Consider the following 18,775-nt stretch of genomic DNA (forward strand, 5'->3'; position numbering starts at 1 on the left):
GGCAGAAAGGTCCCAGGGATGGGGAGTTGGGTATGGCGGGGGCTTGAGATGGACCCCACTGGCTGGGGTGTGTGGCCTTGGTGCTGTACCTGGCAGCCCAATTAAAAGGTCCGATGCTGGGAGAGGTGAGGGCAAGGGGCAGGCAAGTTGAAAAGCACACGGCTTAAATGTCCCTGCCATCCACCTATGGCTGGGAGCTGGGGCAGGTGTCCACGGCTTCATGCAGCCAGACAGACTGGGATCATGGGTAGCAGGCCAGGCTGCAGATGGCAAAGGGGGGTGTCAGTGCGGTTTTGGCCTCCATCATTTACTGTTAGCAATGCAACCCCTCTGCAGCGCCTCCTCTCTGCTGCCTGGGAAGATTCAGAGACAGCCCAGTCCTCAACCCCCTGGCCAAGAGAGGGGGATCCAGCCCCAGGCTCTGCTGATGGGTCTGTCGGCTGCTCTGAATGGATTTAGCGCCCAGGCTCGGTGCGGTGCTGGGGTCCGACGCCCACCCAGGGCCTGCGCTGTCCTGGGAGCCAGACAGGATGGTGGGAAATTAAATGAGTCAGAGAAAAAGAAACTGGCTGGCCACATGCAGGAGAGATCACAGGGAGGAGGGAAAGGAAACTGACAACCTCCCACTGCTGCAGTGATTCAGGGGTTCCTGACCCTTCCTCCGCTCGTCTTCAGCTGAGGGGCTGATGCTCCTGCCCGGCTGCTGTGGAAGTGAAAGCCGCCATGTCGCTGTTTAACCAACGAGAGGCTGATGCAGGGCTCGGGGGGGAAGGGGGGCAGGCAGGGGCCCACCCATCGGCTGCGGGGGGCCATGCATGCGAAAGGCACCGTGGTACGACAGCACTGTACCAGACAGGCGATGTTCACCCCAAGCCTGTGTAGCACTCAGGAGTCCACTCAGTCCAGCCCAGTGGTTCCCAAGCTCTTTGGGCTCAGGACCCATTTTATGACCTGTCACGACCCAGTAAACAGGCTGGCAGTGGAGGCCCTGGGGTGGTTTAGGTTGGACCCTGCCCCCTTGGTTGGCGGGGGTTAAGTCCTGCACGGCACTCAGCCCACAATGGCAGCTCCTGCAGCTTCCATGCTGTGGGGCTGGCTGGGCTTGGCTCTCCCCGCCAGGGGGTGGGGGGATGTTGCAACCTCCGGGGTTGCAGCACCACTTTCTGGAATGTGGCCGGGTGCCCCTGAGGGAACACACCACCTTGCCGGGGACGTGCCGAGCGACAATGTCACGGGAGACGAAGGCGAGCAATGTCCTCAGCTCCTGCGTTTCCTTGTGGGGCCGTGCTCGAAGGGGAGAGTTCCCTTTCCATGACCCCTCTCGCTGGGCTGGCAAGCGGCACGTCACCGAGCCCGTATCTGGCACGCCGCCCGGGGCTTGTACACGGCGATCCCTCATCCAGCACGGCCGGCTTCCCCAGACACTTTGTGCCGGGGGTCCCCCGGGAGCCATCCTGAGGCCAATTCATCCAGTTGCCTTTTAGCACCTTTGATCTGCCCCGGCCTTCGTGTGGCGTTGACGTTCCAGACGCGGCCGGTGCCCAGAGTCACAGGACGTGAGGGAGAGCAGCCTTGTGGTTAATGCTCTCGCTGGGGACACAGAAGCTGGGACTTCACTTCCCAACTGTGCTACAGACCTTGGACAAGTCCCGGGGAGCTAGATCTTCCACGGGGCGGCCCTGCTCCCATTTAGGTGCTTGAATAAATGACCGGATTTGTCAGAAGAGCTCAGCTGGCCTCAATCCTAGGTGCGGAGCCCTGTTCAAAATCCCGCCCACTCTGAGCCTCAGCATCCCCCCCCGGAGAACAGTCCTGCCTTTCTTCCACCCTTTGCCTTGTCTGGTTAGTTCCTTTGGGGCAGGCCCTGGCTCCCCGTCTGTGGCTGTACTTGGCACAACGGGCGCCCCAGTCTTGGTCGGGGCTGCCACAGAATAATAAGTGGTCACAACTGGAGGGCAAATCCGAATAAGGATGGAAGGTCTAGTGGGTAGAGCAGGGAGCCTGGGGGGAGGAGTCCTGACTTCCAGTCACTTAGGCCCAGATCCTCCAAGGAAATCAATGGAAATTAGGAGCCCAGATCCCATTGGGGGTTCGTAGAGTCCAAGATCACCTAGTCTGACCTCCTGTATAACACAGGCCAGAGAACTTCCTCAAGATAATTCCCAGAGCAGAGCTTTTAGAAACACATCCCATCTTGATTTAAAAATGGCCGCTGATGGAGAATCCACCACGCCCCTTGGGAAAGTGCCAGTGGTCTGGATCCACTGGGTCTGGAGCTTAGTCGCACTGTGCCTTAGTTTCCCCCACTGTAAAATGGGGATAATGCTCCACGAGCTCCCAGGGGTGCTGTGAAGCACTCAGATGCCAGGGTGATGAGGGCCTTATAAGGACACGTCTAGACAGGGATCAGGCATGACAGAAGGCAAAATCCACAGCGGAGAATTTCCTCTGCGCCCCCACGGAAGGGTTAATGGCTCGTGGATCGGCTCCTCTCCAGGGAAATGACTTGAACAGCAGCTCAGGCCAAGCGCCTTCCCCATCCATTACCCTGATTGTGTTCTGAGCTCCCGAGATGGCTATCGGGGGCTTGGAGAAATTGAACTGGAACCGTTCTCCTTGAAAGACGAGCAGCCAGGCCTCCTGCTTTCTCCTTCGCCACGCGCCCCGGCCTTATCGCATGAGCAAAGCACCACGGTTTGCTCCCCTCAGGGACAGGAGCTTTCCAAAGACCCGAGTGGACGGATAGTGGAAAATCCCTTTGGCCCAGGCTGGGATCAATGGGGGGGCAGGCTCTTTCTCTGAGCTGCAGGCCCCACAGCTGTAAAGCCAGGGGTAATCCTCCTTCCCGTCTCCCACCCTTTGTCTCTTCAGTCTTGGGCAGGGACTGTCTCTCATTCTGTGACTGTGCAACACCTGAGACGACAGGGCCCGTAGGCTGCCCGGGAGTCAGCCGCAGAGCTAGGAATCCAGTTCAGGTCCCCGGCCAGAGCACAGCCCACTAGGCCATCCTTCCTACCTGCTGCTCCCTTCCCAGAGCCTCTGCCTCCACGTCTGCCCCTTCCTAGCTCAGGGCCTCCCTGGGAACAAGGGACCGTCCTTGCTGCAAAGTGCCCGGCACGTTGCGGGCCCTGCCGCAAACCAGCTCACGAAAGCTTATGCTCAAATAAACTGGTTAGTCTCTAAGGTGCCACAAGTCCTCCTTTTCTTTTTGCGAATACAGACTAACACGGCTGTTACTCTGAAACGAATCATGAGCGTTCAATGATTAATTACACGCCCAGCTCCAGCTGCAGGGTGTCTCCCACTCCCCCTAGGCTGGGGGGCAGGTGGTCACAGCTGGACCCAATCGAACGAGACGCTCCACCCCAGAAGAGACGAGTGGGGCAGGGGGGAAGATGGTGTCCCAAGAGCTAGCTGATAAGGCTGGGGCAACCTGCCACCGCCCTGAGGCCAGCTTTTCAGCACCACGAACAGGGCCCTGGCTGGCTCTAGTGGAGAGAAATAGCTGGAGAGTTCCAGGGCTGCTCTTTGCTTGTTTGCATTCAGGGGTGCGTCCTTCCTGGGGACTCTGCAGAGAGTTGGTTTTACGCTGCCTCCCGATGATTCCTTTCTGGCTCTCCTGTGCCGGAACCGGAGTGGAGGCCGCGTCCTCAGCCGGGGTCCCGCCCAGGGGCGGCGAGTTGTATGGGCCCGTGGTGCCTGGGGTCCAGCAAAATCAGGGCCCGGGGGGCCTGGCTCCACCAATGTTTGGGACCCCAACACTCCCTCCCACACCCCCTTCTGCACCCCAACCCACTGTCCCAGCCCAGAGCCCGCACCCAGCACCCAAACTCCCTCCCAGAACCTGCACCCCAAACCCCCTCCTGCACCTCAACCCCCTGCCCCAGCTCAAAGCCTGCACCCAGCACCCAAACTCCATCCCAAAGCCTTAGGCAGGTGGGGGGGGGGGCGGGACTTGGACCCCTTCTGGGCAGCACCAAAAATTATACAAACATGCCACCCCTGGTCCCGCCACAGGACAAACATCCACTCCTGTCACGAGTGGGCAGAACTCAGCTGCAGACGGTGCATCCCACGTTGTTCCACGCATGGGGGTGGGGGCTGCAGATGAACATCTAGCAAAACAGCACCTTTATTTGATGATTTACTTGGGGATTGGTCCTGCTTTGAGCAGGGGCTTGGACTAGATGACCTCCTGAGGTCCCTTCCAACCCTGATCTTCTATGATTCTATGATTCTATTCACGATTCATAAACTAGGTGTGTTATGGCAGCGCCTTGGGACCCCAAACGGGGCCCTGCTGTGTCCAGTGCTGTACGGCCGTGTGACCACCGAGGCAGACCCTGCCCCCAGAGAGCTCATCAGTCCTTTTCTGGAATGGCTAATTACAAACCAATTGGCTGCTGATTGGCTGGCCTCCTCTGATGTATTATTAAATTAGTGCCAATGATAATTATTATCACAGTTGCAGCGCGGCACCTCTGACCCTTCTGTGGCCTCTCTGAGCGCACCCCCCACAAACACCGTCACCTCTCCTGGGGTGAAATTCCTGGAGCGGACCCTGGGCTGGCCCACCCTGTGCATCCACCGTGCTTTTCCCAGCAGGTCCAAGCGGGCTCAGGTCTCGGGGCCCCCTGCAGCGCTCTGTGGCCAGCAAGATCAAAGCATTGCTGAATTCTAACAGTAGGAATGAAGCGTAACGTGAGAGGGGAAAGGATTGGCAAACAGCAAGTATGCAGATCTGCCTTCCCTAAGGTCCTGGGACGATGGGCCAGGAAGGTCTAGCTTCTTCAGCAGGTATTAGCCTGGACAGCCACCCATCGACAACCCCACTGCCATCCTCTGAAAAAGGGAAGGGTGTCACTATTCATCCCGCCGGATGTCCTTTTGCTCTGCTGTTTTCCACCCAAACTCAGTTTTGTAGCCCAGCTGGAGCAAAGAATCATTAAGAAAGGGATAGATAATAAGACAGAAAACATCATATTGCCTCTATATAAATCCGTGGTAACGTCCACATCTTGAATACTGCGTGCAGATGTGGTCGCCCCATCTCAAAAAAGATATATTGGAATTGGAAAAGGTTCAGAAAAGGGCAACAAAAATTATTAGGGGTATGGAACGGCTGCCGTATGAGGAGAGATTAATAAGACTGGGGCTTTTCACTTTGGAAAAGAGATGACTAAGGGGGGATATGATAGAGGTCTAGAAAATCCTGACTGGTGTGGAGAAATAAGGAAGTGTTATTTACTTCTTCTCATAACGCAATGAAATTAATAGGCAGCAGGTTTAAAACGAACAAAAGCAAGTATTTCTTCACACAACGCCCAGTCAACCTGTGGAACTCCTTGCCAGAGGATGTTGTGACAGGCAAGACTATAATAGGGATTGAAAAAGAACTAGACAAGTTCCTGAAAGGTAGGTCCATCAACGGCTATTAGCCAGGATGGGCAGGCATGGTGTTCCTAGCCTCTTTGCCAGAAGCTGGGAATGGTTGATAGGGGATGGATCACTTGATGATTCCCTGTTCTGCTCATTCCCTCTGGGCACCCGGCATTGGCCACTGTCGGAAGACAGGACACTGGGCTAGATGGACCTTTGGTCTGACCCAGTCTGGCCATTCTTACGTAAAGAGATAGAATCCTCCCCGCTAACAGCCTGGACAGCGTCTTTTAACAACCCTGAAGCATTTACCCCCCAGTAGCAGGTCGAGCAGTTGTTTCATTTCCTGATGGGATTTTCTTACCACCCCCGACCCCTCTGCCGCCCCATTAAAACTGAACCAACATCTTCATACAGGAAACACCCCAGTGACCTGGTCTCAAACGACGTTCCTACGTTAGTACAGAGCAACCCAAATGATCAAAAGCCCCATGGTATTATTATCACCAGGGGGTCGTGGTGCCAAGATTTCCTTCCCAACTGCCAAAGTTCCCAACTTTCTTTCTGTTTGAGACATGCCCGATCACAGGCTTTAAGTAAAAACATCTGTGATGGGGTATAGACTCCCCACTCCAATCCTGGCTCTGAGAAGGTTAATGCAGGCCTGAGAGGCCAATTAACCAACCTGGCGAGTGGCCAAGGACTAATTAAAGATGAAGCCTGGCTGGGGAAGGAGCTGGGTGGTGACTAAAGGGAGCATAGATGAGAAGGAGAGAACGCTGCAGTCCCTGGCTTGGAGGTAGAGAGCAAAGAACCAAGAGCCAGGGAAGAGGATGCCCAGGGGGAGAGCTGGCCTGGGGGAGGCTAGGAGAGAAACGTAGCTGGCACTGGGGTGGAGTGAGCTCCGATGAAAGGGCAGGACGGCAAAAGGCTGAGGCCTGCTGACAGGGTATGGCAGGAGAGAGTCTGGGGGCAGGTTATGGGTTATAGGATCCCTGGACTGGAGCCCAGTACAGTGAGAGGGCCTGGGTTTCCCTCCAGCCACTGGGGAAGCGGGTGGGAGGCCCCTGGGAAGGAGGAAAGGATTGAGGGACTGGGGGACTGCAGGGCCCCCAGTCAGGGCTGAAGACCTTTTGTAAGGACATTGGACTTTCTGTTACCCCAGAAGGGGTGAGCCCAAGTTGGAAGGTTGAGTCATGAGAAGAGGCAAGACCATCCCAGGGCTGAAGTGGCCGTCTGCCGGAGGAGTTCAGCTCAATGAGGAAAACGCTGCCGTGCCACGCCCAGCCACGAGGGGGCGCTCTGTCAGTGAGCCCACAAAAGCATAAGAGCCAGCGAGACTAAACTAGCCGAGTTCGTCATTTCCGTAGCCCAATCAACAGAAGGTTTGCCAAACTGGACCCGCCCACTGGCCCATCCAATATGGTATCCTGGCCAATCCCCTGATGGATGCAAACTTCCCAGAATGCTACTGGGCCAGTAATATAGTCCTGGGATGGGAGGCTCCTTTGTGACACCAAAGTGAAGACATGGAAGCTGTGATCCAAGCCCTGGGGTTTAAAGCTCAGAGAGCAAACGGATTCCAATAGGGTTTTTTGGTTTTTTTTGGCAAATTAAAGTCAAAGCCATCAATCGTTTATAGAAAGGAAGGAAATTATTCCAACTACCTTATCAAAATGCAGGGAAACGATATTAGCTGGGCCCATAATGAAGTCATAGCATGTGACCCTGTGGATATTATCCTGAGATAATACTTGGGAATTGAGAAATTAATGACCTGCAAATATAACTGGTTTAACTGGCCACTTTGGGCTAACAATACCTCCACAGAGTCATTTGGCCTGGGGGATGAGTAATCTATGGCTGGGTGTCTGGGGAGGCCTTTTTCTTGGCTGTAACTATAAAATTCCAGACACAAGCCCTAAATTAGTGAAGTGGCTTCCTATGCAAATCCTGCCCTCTGAGACCTTCCTGCTACAGGACAGAATGTAAATTCCAAGTGTCAAGGGAATCAAAAGAAAAACAACAAGATTTGATAGAGGGACAATTTAGGATTGTGTGAATTCCAAGGTTTGCAGGGGTCCTTAATGCGTGGGGGTCATTACAATGCAACGCGACACTATGCCACTCAATGCAGTGCTAGGCAACACAACACAATACAGTGCAACTCAACACAATGCCATGCAATGCAACACAGCACACTGTGGTGAAACACCATACCGTGCCATGTAACACAACAACGAAACACAACATCAGACAATGCAATGCAACCCAACCACTGTACGGTGTTGGGTTGCATTGCATTGAGTGGCGCTGTTTCATTGCATTGCGTGAAGCACAATACTCTGCCATGTGACGTGACACAATGAAACATAACGCCATGCAACGCAACGCAACACAACACACTGCAATTCCACACAGCACAATGCAACACAACACAGCATAATACAACGCCCCAGGTATAACACAGCCTAAAACAAGAAATGGGGGGGGGAAGACCCACAACTCTAAAAGGGCTTATCAGTTTCACCCCAGATTTTATTTTAAAAACCTTCCTTTATAGTAGTGACTACACATGGGCAAGTTTAGCTTTTGCCAGAGAGAGTGGAAACGAGGATGAAACTGTATTTTAGGCTGGCCTATTTCTTTCATCTTTAACAAAAGTGTCACTAGGGTGGTTGGCAATTGCTGTGTTTTGATTGCGAGTCTTGCAATATTGGGGATTTTTCTTGAAGTCCCAGCTCCTGGAGCCAGACACTCACACGAGAATCCCAGCTTTCGTATTTGAAAAAGGGCGGCCTGAAAACCTGCCCTGAGTGTGACCCTAAAGGCTCAGAAACCCCGAAGAAAACTAAAAAGAAACCCAAACTGACTAGTTTTTAAAACAATCTCATGATTTCTAAGCCAATCTCACGATTTTGGGGCCTGACCCATGGTGTTTGGAGACGTATGGCTAGCCACACTGCTCAGCACAAATGTGAATATGAGAACGGCCAGATTGGGTCTGACCCGTGGTCCATCTAGCCCACTATCCTGTCTTCCGACAGTGGCCAGTGCCAGATGCTTCAGCGGGAATGAACAGAACAGGGCAATTATCAAGTAATCCCTCCCCTGTCATCCAGTCCCAGCTTGTGCTCATCAGAGACTTAGGGACACCAAGAGCGTGAGGTTGCATCCCTGCCCATCTTGGCTAATAGCCATTGAGGGACCTATCCTCCATCCACTTATCTAATTCTTTTTTGAACCCTGTTATACTTTTGGCCTTCACTCAGCATCCTCTGGCAATGAGTTCCACAGGTTGCCTTGCTCACTGGGTTCCTCGACTGCTCACCAGAGCTTCTGAAAGAATGACAGCTGGGCATGCAGCCAGAGGCCACCAAAATTAGGCCCAGCGCCATGTGGGCAGACCTTTGTGCCCTGCCTGGGTGGTCCAGCGCTTAGGGGGCCAGCCAGGGAGCTGGGAGATGCTCCTAGCACAATGGGGTCTCCGTCAATCCTATGACACAGACGGGGGCGGAGGGGGCACAAAGAAATCGATGGGACATTAGTGGATAAGGTGACCTGCTCACAGCCAAGCCACCAAACCCTGATCGAGTCTGGTGTAGGCGCCCTGACTGGGGAGGGATTTGGAGGAGGGTAGCCAGGCTGGGAAATTCACAGCCAAAGTTCCCCTAGTCCAGCCAGGCTGCGGCCAGGGACCTGGATGTGTGTGGGAGAGAGACAAAGACAGAGTCTCACTCACTCACTCTGCGCTCCAGGCTTGGGGAGGGCAGCGGCAGGGCTCCTTCTGGATTGCTGGGGAGGGGAACCGTGGGCTGGCTGGGCTCCCCACACCTGCCTCCTCCTGGCTCCGGTCCCTCCTTCCTGGAGAGGGGGAAAGTGGGACCTTTCCTCACCCCTTCCCCGTCTGGAAGGCTCCCATCTTCCCGGACGGGGGGACCCCCTCTGGTCACTTTCACATTTCCCGGGGACTCCCCCCACGTGCTCCCCACGTTGGGGGGGGGCAAGCAGCGTAGCGCAGCAGCCCTCTCTTCTCCGCCCCCCCCCCCCGAAATGTTTTATTTAACACGCTGCTGTACCGGAAGAAGAAGCCATATTTCTCCTCTCCAGCCCCGAGCCACCGCCAGCCCCGGCCATGGCCAGCCCTGCGCCCTAGCCTTCCCGGCGGTGGCTGGAGAGGGGGAGCTTGGCGGGGGGGGGACGCTGGCCCCCCGGAAGGAGGGGGAGCGCTCCGGGCGGCCCCGGCGGCTCCTGTTGCGCGCAGAGCCGCGGCTTTGGAGAGACAATACCCGCGGCGCAGGGCGAGCCCCAGCCGGGGCGCGGAGAGGGGGGCGCGGGGCTGGGCGCCCGGGCAGGATGCGGCTCCTGCGGGCCCCGCGTGTTGGCGGGTGAGCGCCTGCCGGGAGGAGCGGAGATGCCCGGAGCCCTGCAGACAAAGGAGCCGGCGCCCCGAGGGGAGGAGGCGGAGAGGGGCGCAGGCCCCCGGGTTTAAGACCCTTTGGGCCGCCGCTGGATTTGCCGCTGGGGGATCGGTCCCCGCATTCGCCGCCGGCGGGGGGTACCGGCCTCCGGCTGCGCCGCTCACCATGACCCGGGGGAGGCAGCTGGACGCGGGCGGCGGAGGGGCCCAGGCACCCACCGAACCGGCCCGGCCTTAGGAAAGCGGCCGGGGCCGCCCCCCTTCCCTGCCCCGCCGGGGTCCCCTGTCCCCCTCCATCACCAGTGCGCTCCCCGGTCCCGGCGCCCCCGGAGATGTGTCCCCCAGGCGGTGCTGCCCCCTCTCCCCCTTGTTGCCCCCTCGAGGCCCCCCCACAGGCCTCCTCCTCCTCCCCTTCTCCCGATGCGGCGGGCGCCGCGCAGGGACAGAGCTAAGCGCCCCGTGCGCCCCCTCGCCCCGGGCGCCCCTCGCCCCTGCCCCAGCTCTCCAAGGCGCTGCAGCCGCTGGGCCCGGGGTACATGATGTTCAAGTACCGGATCCGCATGTTCTTCAACGAGCTGAAGCTGCTGGTGCTGATGCGGCGGGGCCGCCCGGAGCCCGAGCCCGGAGCCGGGGGGAGCCGGGCGCTGGGGGGCAGCGGCTGCGGCTGGCCCCCCTTCGCCGACTGCTCGGCCCGGCAGGACGATGAGGCCGAGTACTACGGGGGGGTGGCCGAGCCCCGGCCCCGCAGCCTGGCCTTGGAGGAGAAGGAGCCGCGGCCGCCGCCCCCCGGCCAGCAGCCCGGCCAGCAGCCCGGAGCCGGGGGGGGCCTGGACACCGTGTCTCTCAGCAGCAGCCTGGACAGCGGCATGAGGACCCCGCAGTGCCGGATCTGCTTCCAGGGGCCCGAGCAGGTCAGTCGGCGCCTCGCTGGGGTTACTAGGGCTGAGGGGTGAAGGGGGTTGTTAGGGGTGAGGTGCCAGGGGGTTACTAGGGGTTAGGGGTACAAGCGGCTTACTAGGAGTGAGGGATGCCAAGGGGCTTGTGATGCAAGGGGGTTACCAGGATTACTAGGGGTGTCAGGGGGTTACTAGGGGTGAGAGTTACTTGGGGTGAGGGGTGTCAGGGAGGTTACTGGGGGTTACTAGGGGTGAGGTGCCAGGGCGTTACTAGGATTACTGGGGTGAGGTGCCGGGGGTTACTAGGGGTTAGGAGTGTCAGGGGGTTACTAGGAGTAACGGTTGCCAGGGGGGTTGCTGGGGGAAGGGGTGTCGGGGTTACAAGGGTGAGGGGTGTAAAAGGGTTACTAAGGGTGAGAGTTGCTGGGGGTGAGGGGTGTCAGGGGGATTACTGGGGGTTAAGAGTGGTGAGCGTTGCCAGGGGGGTTACCAGGGGTGAGAGTTGCTGGGGGTGAGGGGTGTCAGGGGAGTTACTGGGGGTTACTAGTGGTGAGGGTTGCCAGGGGTTACCAGGATTACTAGGGGTGAGGGGGTCAGGGGTTTACTAGGTTTGAGGGATACCAGGGGATGAGGGTGCCAAGGGATTCTCAGGGGCAGGGCAGGCAGGGTCTGTGCCTCGTGGCAAGGGTGACAGGTTCTGTGTGCCAGGCAATGCCAGGGTCTGTGCCTCATGGCAAGAGAGCCGGGTTGTTATGGTGAAGATGTCCAGGGAGGGTATTTGAGTTGTCCTCCTGGCTCTCTTAAGAAATGCCAAAGCTCAGATGAAGATGGTCTTAGTGGGCACTGTGTGTCCCTTATTTTGAAGAATGGTTCCTTGCAGGGCCATGTCCCCTCTAGCCCACCCGCTGCTCCCCCCTCAGATCCCGGGACTGGGTCATACCCACCCTTGGGGTGCCACGGATGGACTTAGCGCTGCTTAGGGGGTGGGTTGGCAGGACGGGTCTGGGCATCTGGGGGGATGTGTCCCGATGCGTACAATCAGTGGGATGGAGGAGTATGCAGCTTGCACTGAAATCCTGGGGGGATAAAGGACACTCTGGAGCTTTCAGGGGCTGCACTGGGGTGACAATAATGCCCAGGCATTAGCCATACCTAGCTTGTGGGTGTGTTGTTTGGGGCCGGGGCGGAGAAGCATTGTGTCTCAGCACATGCAGGCCTGGCATGGAGCACCGTACTGATGGCTCGCCGCCTGCCCTGAGAGCATGCGGTGTCCAGCAGCCCCCCCCCCCCCCCAACCAACATGCAGCCACCTCTGAAGGAGCGCAGCCGCCGCTGAGCAGTGCGTGAGGGTGGATGCGTGAAATGGCCCTGCAGCGGGATGTCTAAGGGATCGGGTAATTCCCTGCGTTGGAAGTGGGGTGCTGGGGATGGCGCTGTGAGTCTTGTGAGAAGAGTTGGAGGCTCTTAAATGGCCAGAGGCAGGTAGTGGCTTCGGAAGTGTCTCGTCCCAATAGCAGAGGGGCCTAGGCAGAGTCCTCTGTGGCAGGGGGCCTCAGGGGAGATCTCCCCCTGCTGAATCTCCAGCTGGCCGCAGGCACCTGGCAAGTATCCCATGTGAGTAATGTCCGGGCCTAACCCGGCAAGATCTCCTGCGATGCCGGCCAGCGGGTGCTCTGAGATGCTTAAGACCCGGTGTCTGAGACTCCAGAGGGGAAGCGCTGCTGGGGAGCCGGGTGTGACTGCAGACAAGGGAGATGCCCGGCCTGGTGCTGAACTACCTGGGCCAAGCTGATGGGAGTGCCCCTCATCTGGACGGGCAGGGGGAGCCTGGGGGAGGAGGGATAATGAGAGAAAAGCAGGAGGTTGGAACCATGGGGTAGACGGGAGGCTCCCTCCGTCCCCACCTGTTGGCCCCATTTCTTGGCAGACACAGACCTGCTGCGCCGGAGGAAGGCGGGATATTTATGCTGAGATTTGGGAACCGTTAATTAATCCTTCCCCTTCGAGACCAGGCGGCCGCGGTACTTACCGCTCCCAACTCCCCTGCATGGAAGCCGCGCAGAGCTTGTTCTTCTGGTCCTGGTGCTGCCGGATGCCCCGGGGCAGGGGGACTCCTGGATTTGAACAGGCCTGGGCCACGGAGTCATGGGAGGGAGCAAAGTCTTTCTAGGAACCGCCGAGGCGTGGCTAGAGCGAGGCACGTGGGTCCATGCCCCCCGGCTGGAGCTGGGCAGATTCAAGGAGCAAAGAGGAAAGGAGTGGGGCTGGGGATCTGGGGTGGGCGAACCCCAGTGGGAACCCCCTCCCTCTCCCTTGGGGAGTCCTTGGAGCATTTTAACCCCTGCAACTCCGAAGAGGGAACGAGGCCAGCGGGATTTTTATGGCTTTGAAGATGAGATTTAAGGAGTGGTTTAGGGTTTGCACTGGGGCTGGGGGTGCCGAGAGAGGGGATATTGACTGGGGTCATTTGGAGCTAATGCACCAGTAACTCCCTCCTGGCCGATCGGCGTAACGGGGGGTGGTAAACGCCACAGGTAAACGTGTGTGTGTGTCAGGGCGGGTTGCATCTCTGCCTTTGCTGGATACACCAGAACGTGCCGGTGGGGACATGGGGGCGCCTTTGTGCACATTCATGCGTGGCCCCCCTGTGCCTATGCAAACACGTGGGCGTATGCGTGTTGGTGGACGCGTGCGACTGGACACGTGTGCGCCCACACGTCGCGGTGTGGAGGTGCCTACGTGTGACATGGATGTGCATTCACACACGTGCTTGTGGCTCTTTAGACTCCAGCGGGGGGCTCCCGCCTGGATAGTCCCAGTGCCCCTGCAGCCTGCCAGGGCCGTGCGCCGGGGCGGGGGCATAGAGCACTCACTTGCAGAGAGGCAGGGATGCCCATGCCCCCAGTGGCACAAGGCACTGGAAGTGAGTCCTCCGAGCCGGATGTACAGAGCCCTCCAACTTCTGCCCTCTGCCCCCGGCTCTGTCTCCCTAAAGTTCAGCCTGGTGCATAGATCTGGCCTAGAGGGTGATTCAGTGACACGGGACGGGTGTAATTGCGGACACGTCCCACCATGGGGGGCTGGGGACGTGTGGGAGAGACAGGGAGTTCCGTTCCCCCCCACACCCAAGCACCACCAGAGATTGGACCCCGGACAGATCCAGCACGTCTCCATCCCATCTAAAGCCAAAGCAACTCATCAGGGGCTGCCGGGCCTGTTGCATTGGTGCCAGCTCGCCCTGGGCTTGGTGACCGAGACGGCCCAGTCCCCGCCAAGGAGGCTGGGCTTTCTGGCCTCCCGAGGTCCTGGTGTCTGAGAGAGGAGCTGTCCGGGCCAGGGCCAAACACATGGGCCAGCTGGTGCGGCAGGAGGGATGGCAGCGTGGCAGGGACGCCCAGAACCCAGCCAGGGAAGCGTTGGGCGCCGGGCTGCTCTTGGGTAGGGGGTCGGGATCGTGGGAAGCCCCTGCAGGCACAGGCAGGCGAGTTATATGGGCCCATGGGCCTGTGCTCCACCAATATTCAGGAACGTGGGCCCTGCTCCCCCAGTGTTTGGGTTTATATTTTCAGAGCCGTCCCGTCCATAGGATGGATCGGGGCAAACGCCCCGGGCCCCACGCTATGGGGGGCCCCGCGCTTCAGGGGGACGCGGGATCCTTGGCGGCCTGGGGGGTTCTTAGGGGGCCTGACACCAGCAGCAGCGAGCGACCCGGCCCCAGCCTGCCCCGCTCGCCTCTTCCTGCCCCTGCTCTGCCCTTTCCCCCAAGCCCACGCCTGCCTCTTCCTGCCCACACTCCACCCCTTCCTCCAAGCCCCTTCCTGCTTCTTTCCGCTCCGCCCCACCTCTTCCCACCCCTGCCCTGCCCCCTCCCCACCCCCACTCCATACCTTCCCCCAAACCCCCACCTGCCTCTTCCTGCCCCACCCTGCCCCACCTCTTCCCACCCCTGCCCTGCCTTCTCCCCACCCCCACTCCACCCCTTCCCCCCAAGCCCCCGCCCGCCTCTTGCCACCCCTGCTTCCCACCGGGTCGCTCGCTGCTGCCGGCACCAGGCCCCCCGCTGGCCCCACAGGCTGCCCTGGAGCCCACATCTCCCGGTAGTGTGGGGCCCCCCAAAGTGTGGTGCCCAGGGCGGTTGCCCCGGTCCGTCCTATGGATGGGACGGCTCTGCTTGGACCCATTCTGGGCACCACCAAAAATTCTACAAACCTGGCGCCCACAGGTTCCTTCTGGCCCCACCCACCAGGGGCCTGCCCCATCTGGCGTCCCACGGCTCCAGCATGGGAGCTCTCGCCCCAGCCCTTGCGGTGACTCCCTGGGCAGCTCCATCAGTTGGATAAGGTATTTCCTCTCCTCCCGGCCCCTTCGCCCCCGCCCCCATTCCCTGCACAGGGCTGACCCCTCTCCATCCACAAGTCGCTACATCTCCAGGGCATCCTGCCCGTGCCATGGGGGCTTCCCCATAAGAGCCAGTTCGCAGTCTTAGGGTTCATCCTCCGACTGTCTCCAAGCCGAGCCAGGTTAATTCCTCCCCAAAACTGTCTTTGTCGCTCATCTCTGGGCTCCATGCTCCATTGGTGGGACCCCCTGCTCTGAGCAGGGAGGCCTACGCCATCCTGGATCACATGACCCGTCTCTGTGACTCAGTTTACCCCTCGATGAAATGGGGGGATGTGGTGGGAGGCGTGAAATGGGGCGGGGAGGAGGCTGCAGAGATAGAAGCAGACCCAAGCCCCAGAGGGTGGTTCTGGCCAGGGCCCGAAGGGTTGGGGGGAAAGCCCAGGGGCCCCCTCCCCAGCTCTCTGTGATGGATGGAGCCTGGCAGGGAGTGAGTCATCAGCCCAGGGCGGTGCACGTTGAAATGTCACTTTAATTGGAGCCCTGTCGTGGCTCCAGGCGATGGGTGAGACATTCCCCAGCGGCACGTGCCATGCGGGCTCCATCGCCCAAGGACAGGCATCACCACAGGCTATGCCAGGACTCGGGGTAGGCTGGTATCCAGGCCCCCTGCTCTAACCCACTAGCCCCCACTCACTGGGAATTGAACCCAGGAGTCCTGGCTCCCAGCCCCCCTGTTCTAACCCACTAACCTCACTCCCCTCCCAGAGCTGGGAATAGAACCCAGGAGTCTTGGCTCCCAGCCCCCCAGGCTAACCAGCTACCCCCCTGGCTAACCAGCTACCCCCCACTCCCTTCCCAGAGCTGGGGAGAGAACCCAGGAGTCCTGGGTCCCTCTCCTGTGCTTTAGCCACTAAACCCTAATCTCGGGGTCCGTATCCTCCCGTGTGGATCCCCCTGTCCTGCTGCGGCCTCTGTCACTCTGTTCTACCCCTTCACCTGCTCTTCTCAAAGTGTGAGCCCTGGGGCCCAGGGACTGTCTCTCGCTCTGGGTCTGTGCAGCGCCTGGCATGACAGGGCCCCAAGCCTGGTTGGGGTCGCTGGGGTGCCACCATAATAACAGGAAATTACTCCCTGAGCTGTGAGCAATGTGTGTATCCTGGCGGCACCCACCAGGGGCCTGGCGCTGCCCACCTGCTGGGCAAGGGACAGTCCCAGGCCTGGGAGGCGTTCACCTACGCCTTTCCGAGTCCTGAGGAGGGGAAACGCTCCGAGAGCATCAGACAGTCCTGGATCCTTCGCTGCCCCATGTCCCACCCTGGTGCCAGTCGCCTTTAGCCACGGTGGCCCAGGGCAGCCTCCCCTGCAAAGGGGACAGCGCGTGGGGGAGGTGTTGAGGTGGGAGCTGGCAGGCAAGGGGGGATGGAGGGAGAGGAGGGTGCTGGTGCCACGTGGTAAGAGCCGAGCGGACTAGCGGGTGAGGGGGCGGGCCGTGGGGTGCTCAGCGGGGAGGAGGGCCGTGGGGTGCTTAGCGGAGGGGTGAGGCAGTGGGGTTCTCAGACATGGCCCAGGACCTCATTGCGCTAGGTGCTGTATGTTATTTATTAGGTTTATTACGGTAGCACCAAGGAACCCCAGTCGAGGGGCAGGACCCCATCGCGCCAGGCTCTGTGTCTTATTTATGCATTAAGGGAGTGGGATTTTCTGTGTGGCCCAGGGGCTGCTCCTGGGGGACCAGGATGGGTCGCTGTCCCAATCCGGCGTCCGGGACTCCTGGAGCTCACAGTCCCATCTGCCTGCCCCGTGCGCCATCTCCAGGCATCACGTACAAGGGGGCCCTGCCCAGCGGCCCTGAGTTAGAGGTGCCTTCACCCCCATCCTGGCCGGGGTTAGGGGGTGGGGGGCACTCAGACACATTCTCAGATGTGTATGTGGGGGGGTCCTCCATTGTTCCCCTGGAGCGGAGAGGGGATGCGCCCCTGTTCTCCGGGGATTCCCCTGGTGCCTGGTTAGCCCTCAGGTGCTGGCCCTGCCGGGGTGGTTCCGTCCGGAGCGCCGAGCCGAGCTGCACGCTAAAACCATGACTCCGGCCCCGGATCCCCCCGAGCCCAGAGCAAACCTGCAGCGAGTCGGGCGATCATTAAGGAACAGCGCCCGTGAGAAACGGAGCAGGGGGCGTGGCGCCATTTTGTTTGTCCCACGTGGCCTTAACAATGGACCGGCGCAGGCTGTCCGAACTCCCCCTGGGGCTAAAGCTCCCAGGGGCGCCGGCTCCACCTGAGGCTCCGTTCTCTGGGGGCTGCTGGTGACTCTTGGCCGTTTGGTTTTTCATTTCTCCTGCAGCAGTGACGGGCGAACGCTATTTCCCTCCAGCGAGCTCCCCCGAGAACGGCGCTCTTGTGAAATGGCTGCTGTCTCCTATTGCTCTGCATGGAGCAGAAGTCGCAGGGGCCCTCGGGGAAGCCCGGGCTGTCAAGGGCTGGGAACCAAGGGCAGGGGTGGCCATCTTGAAAGAGGGCAGCTTGCCTGGAATGTTGTGGGCAAAAATAAATGACCATTAGGCCTAAAAAATGCCTTTCAGAAGCTACCTGTGGCACCAGAGCCCTCCCTCTCTGTACCTCCATATTCAGGCCCGGCCCTGCCCTTGCTGCAAGTTAGAGCAGCCTAAAGGCTGCTCTCATTTGTGCTCTGCTTCCCCAGCCCCGTGGAACCAAGAATACCCAGAGTGCAATGCGCTTTGGCCTTGGCCCCCAAGCCGCCCCCTATGCCAGGGGCTGGGGTGCGGTGTGTGTGAGCAGAGCTGTCAGGCCAGCTTGGGCACCAGCCAGGCTGTTGCCACCCTCTTGAAGGCCCTTTGGGCGGCGCCGAGAATCCAACACTTTGCACCCTCCGAAGCAGACATCGGTTTGTGCAGCCATGGGCACCGCTCTCCAGCCTACCCGGTCTTGGTTAACCCCCAGCTGGAGTCTGGGTGGGATCACACAGGTATGGCAGGGGGTGCTCCTTGGATGCCAGGAGTAAATGCCCTGGGCCTGCTGGGGAGAAAGGGCGCTGGAGACTTTTATGCCAGATGGGGAATTTGGGGAGCCAGAGCAGGCCCCGGTGAGCTATACCAGGGGCTGGTGTGGGCCAGCCCAGTGGGGAGACGGATCAGAACCCCCTACCCTGGCTGGGTCCGTCTCTCTGTAGCCAACCAGGGTGGCAGGCGGGACGCACGCACCGGTGTGGGGTCACCCAGCCGTGAAACTGGCAGAGCGTGATCCCCCAGGCGGTAGCCAGTCGAGCTTGGCGTGTGGGCGTCCTCTGCCTCGTGGTACGGGGCCGGCGGGGAGAGGACCTCTGGAGGGCCGGTGATCCCTCTCTAGCTGTTGTAGTGACCGAGGCCCCTCTGGGTCAGCCGCTGTCTGTGGGTCTGTCCCCCACCTCTGCGGCCTGGGCTCTGCCGGGTTCGCACAGCCTGTCCAGAGCCATGCTGAGTGCAGCGCCCCGGGTACCTCAGTTTGGGGGGACTGGCTGGGTCCGGGGGGCTGGAGTCCTGGCTTGGGGTTTCCCGTGGGGAGGAGGCTGCATGTCCCTGGATTATCTTCCCCATTGGGGAAGGGGTGTCAGCAGTTGTGCTGCGGGGTCCCGGCTCAGCAGGAGCCTCAAGGCAGCCGAATGCCTCACAACGGGCGCCACCCATTGCCCATCACACCCGTGCCCCCAGTGTGCCCTGGGCTGGGTTCTCTGGTGCACGGGAAGG

General features: G+C 59.6%; 1 protein-coding gene across 1 annotated transcript in view; it reads left to right on the forward strand.

Moving 5' to 3' along the window:
* The first annotated feature begins 10,338 nt into the window (after positions 1 to 10,338).
* The window catches only part of MARCHF9 (membrane associated ring-CH-type finger 9), a 15,734-nt gene continuing 7,297 nt past the window's right edge, over positions 10,339 to 18,775 (forward strand). Inside the window, exon 1 of the mRNA XM_077838822.1 lies at positions 10,339 to 10,710. Coding sequence (XP_077694948.1) covers positions 10,339 to 10,710 — 372 coding nt within the window. The remainder of the gene's footprint in view (positions 10,711 to 18,775) is intronic.

This window comes from Eretmochelys imbricata, chromosome 20 (genome assembly GCF_965152235.1).
Source record: "Eretmochelys imbricata isolate rEreImb1 chromosome 20, rEreImb1.hap1, whole genome shotgun sequence".
NCBI classification, from domain to species: Eukaryota; Metazoa; Chordata; order Testudines; family Cheloniidae; genus Eretmochelys; species Eretmochelys imbricata.